The sequence below is a fragment of the Symphodus melops genome, assembly GCF_947650265.1.
Source record: "Symphodus melops genome assembly, chromosome: 13".
Classification (NCBI taxonomy): Eukaryota; Metazoa; Chordata; class Actinopteri; order Labriformes; family Labridae; genus Symphodus; species Symphodus melops.
The window spans coordinates 25,447,813-25,465,497 of record NC_136703.1 but is presented as its reverse complement, the minus strand read 5'-3'; the positions used below and the strand labels follow the sequence as shown (position 1 = coordinate 25,465,497).

Sequence of the window (17,685 nt, the reverse complement as noted above, 5' to 3'; positions counted from 1 at the left end):
TGCCATCATGTGGCGTGTCGAGGTACTGCAGCTCTACTCTTTTTTTTCTCCTCTGCTCCTGACTGTTTTCACTGTACAAGAACAAAAAAAGCAGAGTCTGTTCCCAGTACTTATTCTAACCTTGGGTTGTTTTAAATTACAGACTGTTTTTTTTTTTTTTTAATTGAAAATTACCAAACACTGAAGAAACCCAACCAAAAACTGTCTGAAGAGAAAGAGCTTTAGGAGTTGGCCGGGTGTTTTTGGGGGGTGATTTCAAAACAAGGAATAAAAGACTCGTCCTACCTCCACCTGTTGACTCCGACGTTGGACGATCCCGCGAACCACGGGTCCAGGAAGTAAACGCAGCGCACGGTGCCCGCCCCTTTGACCGCCTCTTGTAGCGCCGGGTTGTCGTGGAGACGGAGGCCCTTGCGGAACCAGTGGATGGAGTTAGGGGCCATCTTATTCTGAAGCAACGTAAGAGGAGAAGAAGCACACGTTGAATATAACTTAACCTTTGACGAGCAAACACTTATATACACATTTAAAAAAAACAACAACAAAAAAAAACAAGAAGAGTCTCCGCTGTTATTCGTGATTATTTTCCCCCCCGCCATTGATAAAATCCAAATGTGCCAGGAGGGCGTTGCAATGATTTAGGCTACATTCAAATCTCAGCTGTTCTTTTATTGTGGTGACAGACTCTTATGTGGGCGGGATGATTGCACAAAGTACACTTCACAATGCTTTGTAAATTATTTCCCCGGACGGCCCCGAGGCGCACACCTCGCCGTTTCGGGACGTTGGAACATCGCGTTCTCTCGGCTCTTAACGTTTAAATGAAAGCATGCAGCAGAAGGAGAGAGCCGTGCCTGATCACGGTCTTCACAGGTCAACCACATGTGGAGTTTTGGAGCCGAATAAATGGGGCTCTCATACGTGACATATTATGGGATGGATAAGTGATTTAAAGGGCCGGTATCAGGGGATAGAAAGGATTTAGAAGTTTTAACACGATGTGAGGAAAGCCTTCATCTTTCAGCACTTTATCCGATATGGATTTGACAGGAGGTCGGGTTATTCCCGTCACAGCTGGCTCTGGAAGAACACACCAGCTGATGGCGGTGAAATAAAAACAGAACGTCCCTGGCAGCCCGTGCAGCCCGCGACTGAATTAAACGGATTACTAGCCGAAGATAGCCTTCCTGCAGGTTAATTTGGTTTAGGCGGGGATTTAGCCGCCGCTTTTGTTGGACCAGCAGGCTCCATTCAAGAGAAGAAAAATAGAAAATCACAACAGAGCGTTGAAGCACGCTTGTTCCTGACACATTTCCCCCTTTGAAACGCTCGCAACAAAACACGCAGAGAGCAGGCGGCGAGGAAATCTGTCACACTCAAATCACACAAGTGCTGCAGACATGCAGCCGAGTGGGCCGAGGCCGGATTCAAACCCACGACTGCTGGGACTGCTGTACGTGGGGAGTCCCGTCTATTTACTAATCTGGACGCTCTTTTAATGCACGCCATTTATCGGGCTCCACGGCGCTCCATGTTTCATCACAGCTCTTTGGAAACTTTTTGGATCTGTAGAAATGTGTGACACATTTGTCTGAACGTCACGACTTGTTTTCCCTGCAGACAGCAGATCCATCAAAAACTTCACTCGCCCTTTTTTTTTTAACCGCGAATGATTCACCTGACGGGTTAAAAAAAACTTGCAATCTTCTTGAACACCTTTGAACCTGCTGTGACGGCGTTTCAACCTTTCATTGATCAAATCCCTGACAGCAGTTAATCACCGCCGCTGCCTTCATCAGTAACACACACGGGACTATTTTTAACTAGTCACTGCAAACTGGAAGACTGCAGTACCTCCATGTGGACGCTAGGGGGCATTTTTAAATCATCACCTGCACAGATATTTAATGAAGATTGATTCTTTCCTCTTATTCTCCAGTGTTGACATGTTTTATAACAGCAGCTATATGAACAGTGGGACAGTGCAGGGTGTGGAGGAGAGATGAGTAGTCTTAGATGTCCCTGTTTATCATGTCCTGGAAGAAAATAAAACTTTAGGGGGGAAAAATGTTGGAATAAACCTCACCACTGATTTTATGTTGCTTTTATTTATTTATTATTATATAGTAATTTATTTTTCCTTCTCCCCTTTTCTCTCCCTCTGTTACTGCCCCCAACATGTAAAGACGAACATACACACAAAACATAACACACACACACACACACACACACACACACACACACACACACACACACACACACAGTTATTAGTTCCTGCTTGTTAATACAGTCTTAAATGTTAGCACATATTGTTCACATCCTTACATGTATCTGTCACTTGTACTGTCATACATCACTCATAATAATAATAATAATAATAACAATAATAATAATAAAAAGACTTTAAGAAACGTCTCATCTTGTGTCTTCTTATTGAGATAAACACTGACCCAGTGTGGAGGACACTCAGATTTAAACGCTCAACAATAATAGTGATTAAATAAGAGTGCAGATGGGTGAAGAAACAAAAGGCTTTTAATGAACTGTTTCACGGTTTAGGGGGATTTTAAGTCAATTAAGACATGAACAGAGTGCAGTAAATAAATAAAGATTAGTACTGACACTATTTGAATATCTCTTAATACAGAAAATTAAGTGACATATTTAAAGCTTGTCCAAATGTGAAATATCTCCTAAGACTTGACTGTAAACATCATATTTCAATCATATTATTGTGATTTTATTCAGACTTAAACATGCACACTTCACATTAAGGCATTATAGAGTTTTAAAAAGCAGGGTGATGCAGGTTTAAACATGAATCTTTGTGTTAAATGTGAAGTTTGGCTCCTCTGACTTCTCCAAATGGAAATTAGGTCACTGAGTCTCCTCTGAATGAGGGACATGATGGTTTCATAAGACCAAAAACACCAAAATAAAAAACCTGAGACGGAGCTGGAACATGTCATTGTTCAATTTGAAAGCTTTATAAATGGTGTGACATTATAAAATAGTTTTTATGTTAAAGTCTCTGGCAAGGAAAGAAGAAATAAAGGCAGAGAAACGGGGTCAGCAGAGCGAGCCTTATGTAAGTGGTGGCGCTGTTTACGACTCTACATGCTGTTTTTGCCTTAAAAGTAACCCATTAAACCAGTAAAAAAGAGCAACCTTACCTTGTACTGGTTCCCCGGCGATGGTATTTATGTCAAGCCCAAAGAAAGAAGCATTTCCTCCCGAGGTTTCGCTTTATTTCTGGGTGCTCGACGCCGGTGAGTCCCTGTCTCGGTGTACCTACTTTCTTCTGGAGCTGCACTAGTTTGTTTCATAAGAGTTCGGCTCACTGCGCATGCGTCATGTTCTCGTTCCACTCACCGCGCTGCGTTCAAGGAACAGCGGGAAGAACAACAACTGTTAACGACACAATCCCTTATTTTTGAACGCGTCAAACAATAAATAACAATATTATCATCAATATTATTATTAAGAAAGAAATATAACACGGCGTGACTCCGTGTGGAAGCAATGCTGGCCATTAAACAGAGTCAAAATCATCAATTCTGCTTGAACATTTTTGCTGTTTTTAATGAATTAAAACATTATTATATTGTTTTCCTGACTAAGTAATGACGGTCGCTATGGCAAAAGAATCAGACGATTTGAAAGGATTAAAAATAAGGTGTGATGATAATAATCTCAGTTGGAGATGTTATACTGAACCGCAAAAAAATAATCTAATGTTTCATTTCTCCCACAGTCCTGGAAGGCAGCATAGAAGTTGTCAAACGTGAACGGCGACGTGTTACGAATCTGGCGTTCCCATTGGTCCGTTTTCGTCCCTTTTTCTAGACGATAGCGGGTCACGTTTGAAAGGCATGGAAACGCGGAAGTCCATTCACAAGGCAGAAAGTGGAAGCTGAGGCTGTGATGATGAACATTTAAAGATGGTTGATTTCAGATCTGATTAAGGAATTTTAAAAGGAAAACACATCAGTTTAAACTGGTGTCTATTTGTGTTTTTAAATAATAATAATAATACTAATAAAAAGGTTGTCAAAGGCTGGGCGAGTCCAACAAGTGATGTGAGGCTTCTTACAGTGACAAAACCTTCATTTTACATGTTGAAAGTTTATATATTTATTTTTGTAAATAAATAAGTACATTTTATTTATATAACACTTTTCGCAAAGATGGCGGAAGTTCATTCCAGAGGCTCGGAGCAACAACCTGGAACGACCGTGTGCGAAAATGAGCTGGAGGGACCTTCATCAGGTTCTGATCCATAGACCTCAGCGCTCGCATAGGAGCGTAAGGCTGGATCAGCTCACTAAGGTAAGAGGGAGCCTGACCATGCAGGGCTCTGAAGGCCAGAACCAGGATTTTAAACCTGAACCTAAAGGACACTGGCAGCCAGTGAAGGTCTTTCAGAATAGGGGACATGTGGGTCCTCCTTTGTATGCCTTTATTTTACAATGTGTATAGAGGCAGAAATCAGAAAGAGAGAGGGGGGGGGGGGGCAACACCCATTTCAGTATGCATATTTTTATTCCTCATACTGCTTAAACCTTTTTTTTTTTTTTTCACTTCCCTTCCCCTGCGTTATCACCATAAATAAAATATGCTCGCACATTGACTTTGTCACTCCGATAACAGAGTATAAACATCTCACACATGAACAACATGAATGTGAAGTGAAGCGTGTCTGAATGCACACGTCGTACTTTGGCTCGATGTTTATTGTGAACTGCGCTCGTCTTTTGCGTACTCCTCGAAAAACCTTCAGATAGGCTTTCCTCCACAACACGTCCACCGTAACAGGTGCCGCAGTGAACAAAGCAAACATCATGTGCTGTGTTAAATGTTCTCCACACTTCCCCTCTCTGTTAACAACTCTTTGGCTTTGCACGATATAAGTGTAACGCCCATGAGCTGCTGGGAGGTGGTTTTCTCTTGTTGTTTTTTCTCTGAATCTCTTTACTGCTCACTTTTCCAAAGTCGATGCATCAACAAGAACTTACTTTGTATTTTTACGATGTGACACAGAGCAGGGCAGTCTTTCGGCTTTATGTGTTGGGGGCAGTAAAAAGAGGAATTTATTAATATTGCACACATTTGGTGACAGGATGTAAATAAGATATACATCAGGCTTGTTGTCATTCAGTGTGTTCAGGGAGGGTCAACAATTAGCTGAAGTCTCTAATTAACTTAAATTAAAGAGTCGGACCTTACAGAGAAAGAGAGTTTTTTTTTTCTTCTGTTGCCAGCAAAGATACGTCACTGTGTTGTTTTACTACCTCAAAGAGATAAGCTTAAAGTCCTGTGACCTTCATCAGAGCACACGTCCACATGGTAAAAACAACTAAAGTCATAAAAAAAAGTGTCTAACGTAATGAAGTGTGTTTTACATGCGACACAATGTGATATGAACAAGTATGTGAATTGTAAGTGTGCTGCTGTAACATGTGAACTAGTGGTAAAACAACAAGTGTTCTTAAGGTCAGAGATTGGTTTAACGTCAGAGACCATGAAGGGGTCTCTTAGGGGTCATTCCTTAAGACTGTGAAATATAAACAGTTTGGTATTGAAGTAAACACAGACCCTTAGGATACATTGGGGGAGATAAGAAGCCACCCCCCATGGTGAACTGTAATCTTTGAAGTTATATGTCCTGAGGAACCACAGGGGGGTGCAGGACTGTCGGAGAAGACGCTGATCTGAACTGTTGATCAAAGCCAAGTAAGGTGGTAAATGTCCTGATGTTGCTTTGACCAATGCTGCATAAAAACTAGCGTCTTTCTTTGTTCATGAGGGATGATAATTGGCTGGTGACTCTCCCAGGTACCATGGCTAACCTGGACTGATGCTGTTTCTTGTCTTTGTAAATAAATGTCTTACATTACAAGCAAGTCAGTGTCAGCGGATATCTCTTCATCATCTACACATCATCATCAAAGGAGGAGTAACTACAGTAATTCATGATGCAGAAACTGTCTGTCTGCTGACGCTGTTGGACGGGGTCAAAGGTAAGGCCAGACGCGTCACATCACCTTGAATCCGTCAAGGTTTTGCTCAGTGGGCTGACGTCTGGTCTCAAGGACTTGTGGCGCGAAGACATTATTTTGAAGTGCTGTAGAGAAACTCTTTCTTCAACCTGCAGAGGTGGTGTCATATGCCATTAGTGTGTGTGTGTGTGTGTGTGTGTGTGTGTGTGTGTGTGTGTGTGTGTGTGTGTGTGTGTGAGAAGTGTGTTGTTGTAAATCCACTCTGATCCTGTATTTGATCATGTCTATAAACCCCCTCTATTTCAGCCCTGCTCAGAACAGGCTGTTTCTGTGTCTGTAGCTTTAAATATGTAAATGAGCTGTGTCTGACCACGCCCCCTCTCTGGAAGGGCTCGGGTGGACTCGCTGCTTTCTGGCTCCATGTCCTATTGTTTACGGTGAGAAGGCAGACTCAGAGGGCAGAACAAACACCTAGCTGTGGGAGTGTCACCCACCTGGGGGGAGGGGCTACTGCCCTTTGTGATGTCATGAAGGGAACATCTCCAAACGGCCTGTTTGAGCACACATTTTCTGCACTCATTTAGCCCTTCATTTATTTACTAAGGGTGAATATTATTATAATTTTTTTTTAAACACATTTGGTATTCAGGGTGGTTTTGTCATTGACTCTGAATGTTTAAATTTTTTATGGCTCTGTCTGGGGGCCTGTGAGGAGATGTAGTAGCTTTCATTACTTCGCTAAATGAACTCTCTGATCTGAGAGACGTTCTACCATGGGAGACTGTATGCAGCACTCATTGAAGTAGCCTGCTGGAAATCAAGTCAGTAGGCCACCTCAAAAACTGAATGAAATCTGAGCGACCCACATCTTCGGCGGTCTGGGGCAGTGGCCAGTGATTATGACTCAAGAGGAACAGTTCCTTCTGTCTCTGGCTTCTGCTCGGAGCTAAAGACAGCTTTGATGTGAGAGGGCGCTCAGTCAGCCCGCCCACATTAACCAGTGCGAGGCCTCCCACGCTGCCGCTTCAGAGCGTCACGAGAGGCCTGCAAGAGAGATGAGTGGATGCATCGTCTTCAACCATTCTGCCATCCAAGACAAGAAGTTTCTTTAATTCTTCTCATGAAAACCGAGATATTCTAGTCTGTACACTTTAATCCCTTATTGGCTTTAACTGCATTTTTAGACAGGCTTTGTTCAGACTGCCGCCCAAATCCGATCAGAATCCGATCTACCTGACTGATTGTCCACGATACAAATTGCATGTGAGCAGATCCGATCTGCCCATCCGTATTGACGATAACAGGTAACGGCCAGGAAAGTGTTGTCAAACAGTCTTGTGGAGCAGTCTGTCCACGGGCTTGTTTACTCCACGTTTGTTTTGATTCTTGCTGTTTTCAAAGTAAACTTCCCGGCTTGTCAGTGTCGCGTTGCGAGTGACGCAGAAGACACGTTGAAGCGACGGAAACGTTCAGATTCAATCAGATCTGTAGGAATCAGATTTGGAAACCAACATGGTGGCGTAGAGAAACCAAAGGGTGAGATCACTCATCACCATACAGTCACTGGATTAACGTGTCCTCACAGGTTGATGAGGCCTGTCGTTCTACATAAGCTGCACAGCGCTCCTGTGTCTTCAATCATGGTCCACCTTCTCATTTGTGACGTCACAGATTGAGCCTCTGAAAAAAACATTCAGATGCAGCATGAACGTGTCCAATTACAGAAAATGACTCCAACTGAAGAGCCCTCAGGCTGACACACTGTGCGCCCCCGTTTATATGAATGGATATAAACATGACGTGCGAGCCCCCCTGGACATATTGTGAAATGACTGAACAAGCCCTACTTGGACTATGAGTCCATCTGTCTTGAACCCACGCATTTTTGTTGAGGGTTCTCCAGAGATGGCGAGCACGACTGAGTCACGGCTCAAGTCGCTCTTCCAAGTCACTGATGAGAAATGAAGCCCACTCAAATAGGCACAAAAAGTAGAAAACATACAAAGAGCTCAAACTGAGCTCATCCATCATCCATCGGTTGTGGATCACCGACTTGGAGGTTTGAGTTTTGGCATGGTTGCCGGCGCCATCTTGGTTTTTAAGGGCAGGTGTAAGCTAGACTGGAGAAGAGCATGGACTGCTGAATCTGTCTTGACAGGTCGTATTGGCAGCAACCTGTCAGCAGCCTCTCCCAGATGTTTCAAAAAAATTTTATTTTTGACTTTAAATGAGAATCGGATTTATCAGAATAAACATGCTGTGTAAAAGATGACCTACAACTAGTGACTGAGAACTATTGGTTGGAAAGGAAAGGGTCTGCAGAGGTCATAAACCAAGGTGAGAAACAGAGTTCTTTTTTTATCTGCTTATGGACAATCAAACATTTCGTTCCAGCTATAAAAGAGAAAGAATGCAGGTTTAAGAAACGATTGCATTAGATGTTGGAGGTACCAATCAAGACCAATTTTTAACACTACGAGTCGACCTGGTGATCAAACTCAAAATCAAAAATGGAGGACGATCGTGTTGGTGCCATAACTCCACAAGCTGGTCTTCCCTTTCGGTAGTCATTATTCCACTTGGATGTGAACGCAACATCTGGTTGGTGATGCTTCTCAGTCTGCTCGCTCTCATTGGATACAGCCTTTATTTCGTGTGGCTTTTAACACCCAGTAGCATGGTGACACTTTTATCTTATTGTACTTTCCTGTATTTTATTACTTTTATTCAACTTTTTTGTATCGGATTTTATTTTTTCTTTGACTTGTTTTTAAAGCACTTTGCATTGTTGTAAAGGGCTGTATAAATAAAGTACATTTACATTTACTAAAATAAACAGGTATACTAAGAACTAAGAATATTAACGTGGTTGGAAATGTAACGTTTTATTCCAGCCTTAAGTTTTAATACTGTTCGAACTCATTCTTGATTGAAGTCCAGTGAAACTTAAGTTATCAAATTCAACAGTTTTAAATGTGTCCGAGTCGTTCTGCAGAGATTGAGGTGTGTGTCACGTTCCTGATGGCGCTGCTGTCCTAACAGACTGCGTCTGAACGGCAGCGTTGGCGGACATGGTTATCACAGCTTATTGAGCCATCTGCCTTAAAGAAGCTGCAAAGGACGTATAGAAACAGTACATTTATTCTCAGCACGATCATGTTTCTGTGTCGTGTACATTCAGGATATCACGAAAAAGAAAGTGTTGTCATAAGCTCATGTTTGTATTATTAACTCTGTTTTATCAGACTGGATCCAAGGCATGGGCGTGTCCAGAGGGGTGACACGGGGACCCCTTAGAAATCTGATTGGCCACCCCAAAAAAACTCTCCTCACTTTTTTCTTCTGATTTATATAAATTAAATGTTTTAGTACTTATTAATTCAAATACTGCATTGTCATTATTTATTTACTTTCATTTCTCTGCCAGTGGGAGGGACGGGATATTGGGTAGCCATGGTTCCTTTGTAGGATCCATTTAGGCATGTTTTCAGTTTGTTGTTGTTGTTTGTTTTCCTGTTGTCTCTCTTTACACTTACGTCTGTAAAACTACTTCCTGGACAGACAAGTTGTATTGTATGTCTTGTTAATTAAAAAAAAAAAGAGTTATAAAAAAACAACTACTCACCCTGTCAGACGCAGGACTTATGTTACAACCAACGCTTCGGTCTTTTTTGCAGAAAGCTGATGGTTCCTTTTTACGTCCACTGAGTTATAATATAAATGTCTAAGGTCCTTCTCCCCTCCTCCTTCAGTTTCCCTTTATTGGCTCCCAATACAGATCATAACACTTTATTGTTCTCTTATAAAGCACGCCTCTGGACCTGCACCAAAAGTACATATCCGATCTCCTCACGCCTCACACGCCCGGAGGTCGTCAGCCAAGCCTCTACTCATCCTTCAACAATCGAGGCTGGAGAGCGAAGGTGGGTTTTCTCTATCAGGACCCCCGACCCCTCTGGTTCTGGTTCAAAGCACATGTTTATAGATGCATCATCATTTTTATTTATTTTTATTTTGTAAAGCTCACTTTGCACTTTACTTTACATGGCTTCATCGCTCAATTATTAAAACACTTTTATGTAAAACAACCATAAAACTCTGAGGCTCAAATCAAAGGCTTGCTCTTTACATGTTACGTGGGAGCTTTGGATGTCTCCGGAGCACAGGGACATCCATGTGCCTCCATGCACACACCGCCCCCTACACACCATTTGCATTGCAGGCACACAAAAACACACACACACACACACACACACACGCCCATCGTTAGCACAAGGGTGCCATGTGTCTGCCTGACTCAGCCTGTCAGAAGAGGTGGCTTGGCGGCTGCACCGAGCACGCTCTTCACCTCGTTCTCTCACCGAGACGCTTTCCGCACCACCTTCCCCTTCTGCTCCTTCTGCTCCTTCTGCTCCCTCTTCATCCCCCTCTCTCTCCTTCCCTCGTCCTCGTCGTTTGACTCTCTCTATCAGCCACTTTATGACATTAGGTCAGTCTGTGCCACGGCGTTAGCGGTTAGCGCCTGGCTGTGTTCGTGTGTCCTTGTTGATTGTTTCAGCAGCATCCGGCTCCTCTGCTGTTGTTCTCCGAGTCCAGCTGATCGAGGTCGTCTTGAGGCTCAGCTCGAGGCGAGTTCAGAGCGGACTGAATCATCAACATTTCCTGCACCAACCTCCTAAAACACAACAGATAACGCTACGTCACTGGAGTTTAAATTCTTTGCATCGTCGCGTCGTGTGTTTCTCCAGCAACTCCTGAAAAACTTTCTGACTTCTTGCTAGGCACCTCATAAAAAATCTGTGTGATGAGATAACGTGTGAACGATGAGAATGTGTGTGTGTGTGTGTGTGTGTGTGTGCGCTGGGTTAAAACATGTTAATAGTATATGTAAGTCATCAGATGACTCATCAGGACAAACTGTTAAACATCCTCTCCTGTCTTTGAGCTACCTCATGGCCTCTCCCACGTTCTTGTTGTCTTTGACTGAAGTCTCCATCCACGCAATGAAGCCATTGGCCTTACTGAACCTGTCGATGCTGTCTGCGGACACGACCCTCTGAGCCAGGTCACACTGTGGAGGACGCACACACACACACACACACACACACACACACACACACACACACACACATACACACACACACACACACACACACATACACACACACACACAGGTGCAAGAAGAGAAATTTAAAAAAAAACTATACAACTGACATCTTACACACATCGACATGTTTTGGGGGGGTTTACAGTGTTACATACATGGAGCACAGTAGTTCAGTGCATGTGTGTGTGTTCCAGCCTATGTGTGTGTTGCATGTTCAGTAACAGAGTTACACACAGTTTAGCTCCCAATAGAATAGAATTTATTCAGTGATATCTAAGATATAAGAAGATCTTTCAGATTGACTTTCCTTGTTTTTTTTTTAATGTTTAATTAATGAATTGCGATGGAAAACTGGGGCTGGAATTGTTTTTTCCATCCATTTATGTTTTTCCTTCACGGTAAGCCCGAGCCAGGGGAGTTTGATGATAAATAATTCATCAGTGTAAATGCACTGAATCACCTTGTTGGCCAACAGGATGCAGGGGATGGGGTGTCCGTTTGGCAGCACGGCCTTACTGTCCAAATCCTGTTTCCAATGGCGACAGCTGAGGAAGCTGGACGAGCTGGTGACGTCAAACACCAGCACACAGCCCAGTGCACCCTTATAATAGACCCTGGTCATGGATATGAAACGCTCCTGGCCTGGAGAGAGGACACTGTGACATGCATGCATCTGTCCCTTGAGGGTCATTTATCCACGGGCTGAAAACACGCTTTATACCTGCGATGTCCCACAGCTGGAGACGGACCTTCTCGGTGTCCGACCACTGCAGCAGCTTGACAGAAAAATCCACTGCAGAGGAAAAAACTTGTACTGTGATGAACTTTTCTTAAGGAAGGAACACAGCTTAGAATCGGCAGCCTACAGCGCCTGAAGTCGACTGTAGGACAAAGCTTGCAACAGTAACTCACATGACTGTAAAACAGAGAAAAACCAAACTACAGCCGTACCTCCCACCGTCATCTTGTACGACTTGTTGAACTGCCCGCTGACGTATCGTTGCACAAAAGACGTCTTCCCAACATTTCCATCCCCGACAACCAGGATTTTCAGCAGGTGTTCAGTCATCGCTCCCGTCTGTCGGACCACACCGTCTGCGAACCAACGGCTCAGAGTCCAAACCTCATGTTCAGGAAATGAGATTTATGAGGCGAGGCTCTCCTTCTGGGACTCAACTGGATTGTACTTAACCTGAGTTTTATTTTTACTGCCTCTCCACCATAAACTCGTCCTTTAAAAGCTCCTCGCTATAAATGAAAAAAAAAAAAAAAAAAAGATTATGAGGACAAACCGTTGTTCTCACTTTGTTCCCGCTCTAACTCAGAACTCTTTCAACGGTGTGGACTCTCCCTCCGTTATGTTGCGTGCCACTCTAAACTGCTGCCGTTGCTTCCTCGTGAAGGAAGTTGACAAATGCCTCACACAGTGTGTGTAACAAACCACAACGCCATGCAGCACGGAAGTGAGAAAGTCTCAGTCAAATATTTCTATAGAAGCAAAATCTTTATTTACAACTGAAAGTGACTCTTGAAAACTGCCTCTGATAAGGCAAATAGCCAATCAAATATTCAGATTTTTGGGCGGCCAATAAGATTTCCAGAGGGGCCCATGTCACCCGTCCGTACACGCCTCTGAAGCTGCCTCTGGTTGGGTTGCCAGCTGTTCTGACTCATATCCCACACAGAAGCTGAGTCATGCCCATTTGATTGTCGATGCGGAGTTAACGAGGAGAAATGACCTCACCTGTCTCTCCTCCTCCACCTCACCTCTTCATCCTCCAGTTCACACCCTCTCCTGCTCTGTCCCATCCTCCTCATCCCAGTTCCTTCCATTGTTCCGGTTTTATTCTAACATGCGGTGAGGCCGGATAATGAGCACTCTCTCAGTTCTTCTGCTCTGCCAACTCGGCCACCGATAGAAGCTGCCGTGAGCACGAGTCCTATTTGTGACTTGTTTTGTGTCGGTCCTCTTTGTGTGTTCGTTGTCTTGGTCTTTCTCCAGGGATCAGCGCCAGTCCCACTTGTGTTTTAAAATAACTCCTCTGAACAAACCAAACTCTTTTTTTTTTCTAAAGACGACCAACTACATCATTATCTGTTTGAGGCTTAAAATATGATGTGACATTTCACGCATCAAATTAGCAGAAATCCAGTGTGTCCTGTGTAAATGTGTGTGAGAGTCCTGACTGTCTACAGTGAGGGAGAAGCTGGAGTCCTGCTGGCTGTGTTGTTGTCAGAGCTGTGTTTACATGGACGAGATGGGTATAAAAATCAGATAAGATAATTTGATTTTTTTTTATTGGGAGAACTTTCATTACAAAAACAAACTTGTAAAGGAGAAATTCACACCTCACTAAGTGAGGACACCAAAACATTGTTTTTTTACTTTCAAATTATCACCCCCCCTTTTTTAAATCACTCTTTAAAATCATAATTTGGTCTTGTATGCGTGTTTTATTCCTGGCCTTGTCTCTACACTTATTTTGATATTAATTGACTGTATTTGCTGCTTTATAATAAAATGAAATCTGAATATTCATAACAAAGAGTAAACTAAACGGTGTTGATTGCTGTACTGGGTACCTGCCGAGCCTTTGTGGTTGTCTGACCCCTGGTGGTCACATTACAAACTGCACCATGCTGCCCATGCAACAGGTTGGTTTTCATCTGTTCAGCCTTTTGGACATCAAGTGTTGATTTGATGTGAATCACATACAGCGATCTAAAATCCTCCAGTGTTTGACTGACACCAGGTGGTCAGAAACTGAACTGCAACTGCACCTTTAACATTTCAGGACAATGACAAATATTTGAGAATTTTCTTTTAACTTATATATTCAATTTGTTTGCACATTTCTAGATTTTATTCCCAAACATAATCCAAACATGTTTCAAGTGTTTTCAGTTATAATACGATAAAAAGTATTCTTTCATATTTATAAGTAACATATTTTATATAACTGCTTCATTTTAAGGTCAACATACATGGATTGGACTGGGACTTGACTGTACTGCAGTTGACTGGACTGGACTGGACGTGGACTAGGACTGGGAATAGACTGGACTGGACTATGACTGGACTGGGACTGGACATGGAATGGACTGGGACTTGACATGGACTAGGACTAGGACTGGGACTAGACTGGACTAGGGCTGGACAAGGAATGGACTGGGACTGGACAAGGGATGGACTGGGACTGGACATGGACTGGGACTAGACTGGACTGGGACTAGGAATGGACTAGGACTGGGAATAAGAATGGACTGGCAATGAACGTGGACTGGGACTAGAGCGGACTGGGACTGGACTTGATCTTGACTGGGACTGGACTTGATGTCCACATTTACAGCTGACTGAGATGAACTGTGTTCATCAATCTCACATCTAAGAATCTCCAAACAGACTCTGAAGTCACACTAAAGTTGAAGGTTCAAGGAGTGGCTTCTTGATGGTAACCATGGACACCAACAGTAGCTTAGAATATTTGGGTTGCTTGGCAACAGTCCAGTTGTGAAGTTAAAGAAGAATCTGTTGATATTTACTTTTTATTTTCAGCTTGTTGAAGTCATGTCAGATTCTTTAAATAACAACTCGAGCATTTCATTACGTTGTTATGTGATTTATATTCATTGCGTTTGTATCATTCTGAATAAATGTTTTTTTTTTTTTTACATTTTCAATCTGCTGCTTGGAACTCTCGTTGTCATGACAACAAATTCAATTTAAAAAAAACAAACTGAGGATTTGTCTATCAGACAGCTTGTCTAATTTGTTTTTTTACAGCAGCTTCAAGTGGACGTTAAAACTCAAAGTGTCGTCGTAGTATCTGCTCTGCAGGTGAGCAGACTGATTGATTTCTGTCGTTCAATATGTCGGTCACCTAGCTAAGACAGCAATTACTTCATTAAGACAGACAATAAGCTTACCTGAAGATTTGAACTGTTGTTTAAAAAAATGAGAACTAAAACGACTTTTTGTTTTCAGCCGATTTATCTTCAATCAGCAAAATGCAACATGGGATTATCAGGCTCCTCCTCCTCCTCTTCCTCCTGCCTCTTCACCCTCTGACCTCAGCTCAACAGGAGGAGGCGGAAGAGGTGCCACTGGAGGTGATTGTGGACAGCTCCCCCTGCAGCGCCACCTGTGGAATGGGTGTGAAAACACAAACACTGTGTCTGCTAAAAGATGGACAGATAGCCATGGAAGAGGATGCGAGCAGAAAGCCTGACGAGCAGGTAAAAAAACGTCTGATGTTTACAGAGAAATAAAGTTTTTATGAATTGTTAACCGTTGTCTTCACGGTGAAACGGCACAATCCCAGGTGTCGAAGGAGTGTCGGGTTCGAAAGGTGAGGTGTCAGGAGGCGTGGCGGTGTGGACTCAGGACCATGACAGTGACTTCAGGGGAGAAGGTGGAGATGGACTGTGTGGGAGACGTCATGAAGGCGGTGGGGAGGTTCTCCTGGAGGTGAGCATGAAGGACGGGACATTATGTGTTAGACCTACAGGGTCCAGTTGATCCGCCATCAACCATATGACCATGTAAGATGAAAGAAGCTGTGTTTTTACTGCCCTTCCAGAGAGGGGGCGTGGTCAGACACAGCTCATTTACATATTTAAAGATACAGACACAAAAAACAGCCTGTTCTGAGCAGGGCTGCTGGAAGTGTTTAGTGTGACAGATTATGTCCTCACATGTCTCAGGGTGTCTTGGCGTTTGGCTCGGGGAATAATCAGCTCTAATGACCACATGTTTGCTCGCTGGGACGCTCCTCTGCTGGATCGAGTGGTTCTTGATCCTGTTCGGGAGGAGGACGCAGGTAAACACACTTGTGCTCACACAGCAGGCAACGCGAGAAAGCAACACCGACAAAATCCGACCTAACATCCCACGAGCAACACGCTGCAATGACCGTCCTACTTTCCTATTGTTAGCTTGGTTTACAAAGCTAGTTGGTTACTGTCTTTGGTAGTGTTGTAGTCAGGATCACTCTAACCAAGACCAAGACATACCTGAGACCAGAGTGCTCCAAGACTGAGACAAGACCAACACATTCAGAGATTGAGACAGAGTCAAGACCAAGACCATAAAGCTCGGTAAAGAGCCGTTTAATCTCCCATTTTCTATTTTTGTGTGGTGTCATTTTTCAGGAACTTACTGCTGTGACGTGCAGGACGCTTCCTTCCGCAGGGTAAAGAGGGTCTACTGGGGGATCCGAGTTTTGCCGATTGGGGTCCTAAACCTGAACAGAAGTTCTCCAGGCCAGCCGGGGTCTGCTGGAAACCAGAATAACCCGATCGAGGCAGAGATGTACTGGACTGACATCGTCTTTGTACGTTTAAGTTTGGTAGTTGACGAAGGGTTAAGTGATGAAAAAAATATGCTGTTATGATAATTTTGTTCACCAATTTACTTATGCTGCATTCAAGTGATGCTAACTGGGAAGATGAGTTCCAGACTGAAAAAGTTGTAAACGCCCCCAAGAGTCGAGAACGAACTCCGAATTAAAGTTGAATAAATGAAATCGAGTGAGAAAAGTAGATTCATGAATTCATGTATTTCTCATCAGATATTGCATTCATCATGCAATGTAGGATTTTTTTTTAAAAAAGAAAAGCGATTCTTTTGACAGTTTAAAAATGTGGATTCAGTTCTTTGTCAAAGAGGTTTGTGTCTGTGACCATGAGTTGAGCCACTATGTTCTCAGAAATAACGACTGAATGTTCTTTGTGTTTGTTAAACTTAAGCTATCCTCCCTTTAACCATGCAGCGGGTGTTCTGTTTCTACGTGACGGCCTTCATGGTGGTCACTCTGCTGCCACTCTGCTGGAGGGGAGCGCGTGGAGTGGAGTGGAGGAGGTTCGTCTGCACGCGTGACATCAAAGGTACGACTGTGACGTGTCAACACTCCGAGTAAATGCTTCTACTGACTCGATTTCTGTTGAAGAGGAATGTTTCATGTTTTTTTTATTTTTTTATTTTTTAGAAGCCTCTCAGTTTCAATCCAGTCCATGAGATGCAATCTTACTCTCTGCCAGCAGTGTCAGGGCTGCATCATGAAAAGCATCAGCTGCAGGTCTGTGACGGTAGAACTAATCCTCATAAGAAGAAGAAGAAGAAGAAGAGGAAAACGATGCATCTGACACTGAAGCATTCCTCTGTTTTCTTCTCAGATGGACTTACAGTGCTGCTCAGAGAGTCTCAAAGAGGAACACGGGGAATAAAAGGACTTTGACTTATTCTCATATTCGTTCCAGAGGGATAAGAATATCCACTTACTTCGGTTACATTCGACTTAAAGAGGAAATATTCTCCACCTTTTCAAACAGCGCCCCCCCTGCGCTCTCATTGAAACATCAGTGTTTCTGAGCTTTGGTCCAAATATAACATGAATCAAGCAGCAGAGGAGGTTTGAGACCCTGCAGAAACCAGCTCTCTCTGAACGCTCCGTTTTGGTGTGTGTGTCTCTTTAAATGCAATAAGCCCCGCCCCATTCGTTCGTGCCCTTGAAGATCTTATGGCAGCAAAAGTAAAAAAAAAAAGAAAAGATACAGGCTTTCATAAATAACGCTGGTTGG

At 43.3% G+C, this 17,685-nt stretch overlaps 3 protein-coding genes across 5 annotated transcripts in view; 1 reads left to right on the top strand and 2 right to left on the bottom strand.

The window, feature by feature from the left end:
- Positions 1 to 3,347, bottom strand: part of LOC306834047 (cryptochrome-1-like) — a 20,462-nt gene extending 17,115 nt beyond the window's left edge. The window contains exons 1-2 of the mRNA XM_079359792.1: positions 3,174 to 3,347; positions 286 to 449 (exon numbers count right to left, since the gene is read on the bottom strand). Of these exons, the coding sequence (XP_079215918.1) occupies positions 286 to 443 (158 nt within the window). The 5' untranslated portion in view covers positions 444 to 449; positions 3,174 to 3,347. The remainder of the gene's footprint in view (positions 1 to 285; positions 450 to 3,173) is intronic.
- tmem81 (transmembrane protein 81) overlaps positions 1 to 17,352 on the top strand; it is a 90,418-nt gene extending 73,066 nt beyond the window's left edge. Inside the window, exons 2-8 of one of the 2 annotated variants that reach the window (XM_079359801.1) lie at positions 14,880 to 14,944; positions 15,111 to 15,342; positions 15,429 to 15,574; positions 15,811 to 15,926; positions 16,258 to 16,439; positions 16,878 to 17,020; positions 17,094 to 17,352. In XM_079359801.1, the coding sequence (XP_079215927.1) occupies positions 15,115 to 15,342; positions 15,429 to 15,574; positions 15,811 to 15,926; positions 16,258 to 16,439; positions 16,878 to 17,020; positions 17,094 to 17,250 (972 nt within the window). In that variant the 5' untranslated portion in view covers positions 14,880 to 14,944; positions 15,111 to 15,114 and the 3' untranslated portion in view covers positions 17,251 to 17,352. Of the gene's footprint in view, positions 1 to 14,874; positions 14,945 to 15,091; positions 15,343 to 15,428; positions 15,575 to 15,810; positions 15,927 to 16,257; positions 16,440 to 16,877; positions 17,021 to 17,093 lie in introns of those variants that run through there. The other variant, XM_079359802.1, reaches the window with a different exon arrangement.
- LOC306834061 (ras-related protein Rab-7L1-like) lies at positions 9,998 to 15,109 on the bottom strand. 2 transcript variants are annotated; one of them, XM_079359821.1, is made up of 7 exons: positions 15,034 to 15,109; positions 12,058 to 12,354; positions 11,828 to 11,899; positions 11,567 to 11,748; positions 10,949 to 11,070; positions 10,234 to 10,674; positions 9,998 to 10,199 (listed from the first exon to the last, which is right to left on the bottom strand). In XM_079359821.1, the coding sequence occupies exons 2-6, from the start codon at positions 12,173 to 12,175 to the stop codon at positions 10,554 to 10,556; spliced, it is 615 nt and encodes a 204-aa protein (XP_079215947.1). In that variant the 5' UTR covers positions 12,176 to 12,354; positions 15,034 to 15,109; the 3' UTR covers positions 9,998 to 10,199; positions 10,234 to 10,553. The 2 variants fall into 2 exon arrangements, with proteins under 2 accessions (XP_079215947.1, XP_079215948.1); XM_079359822.1 differs by having other exon boundaries at positions 12,058 to 12,229; positions 15,034 to 15,086.
- Positions 17,353 to 17,685: the final 333 nt, after the last annotated feature.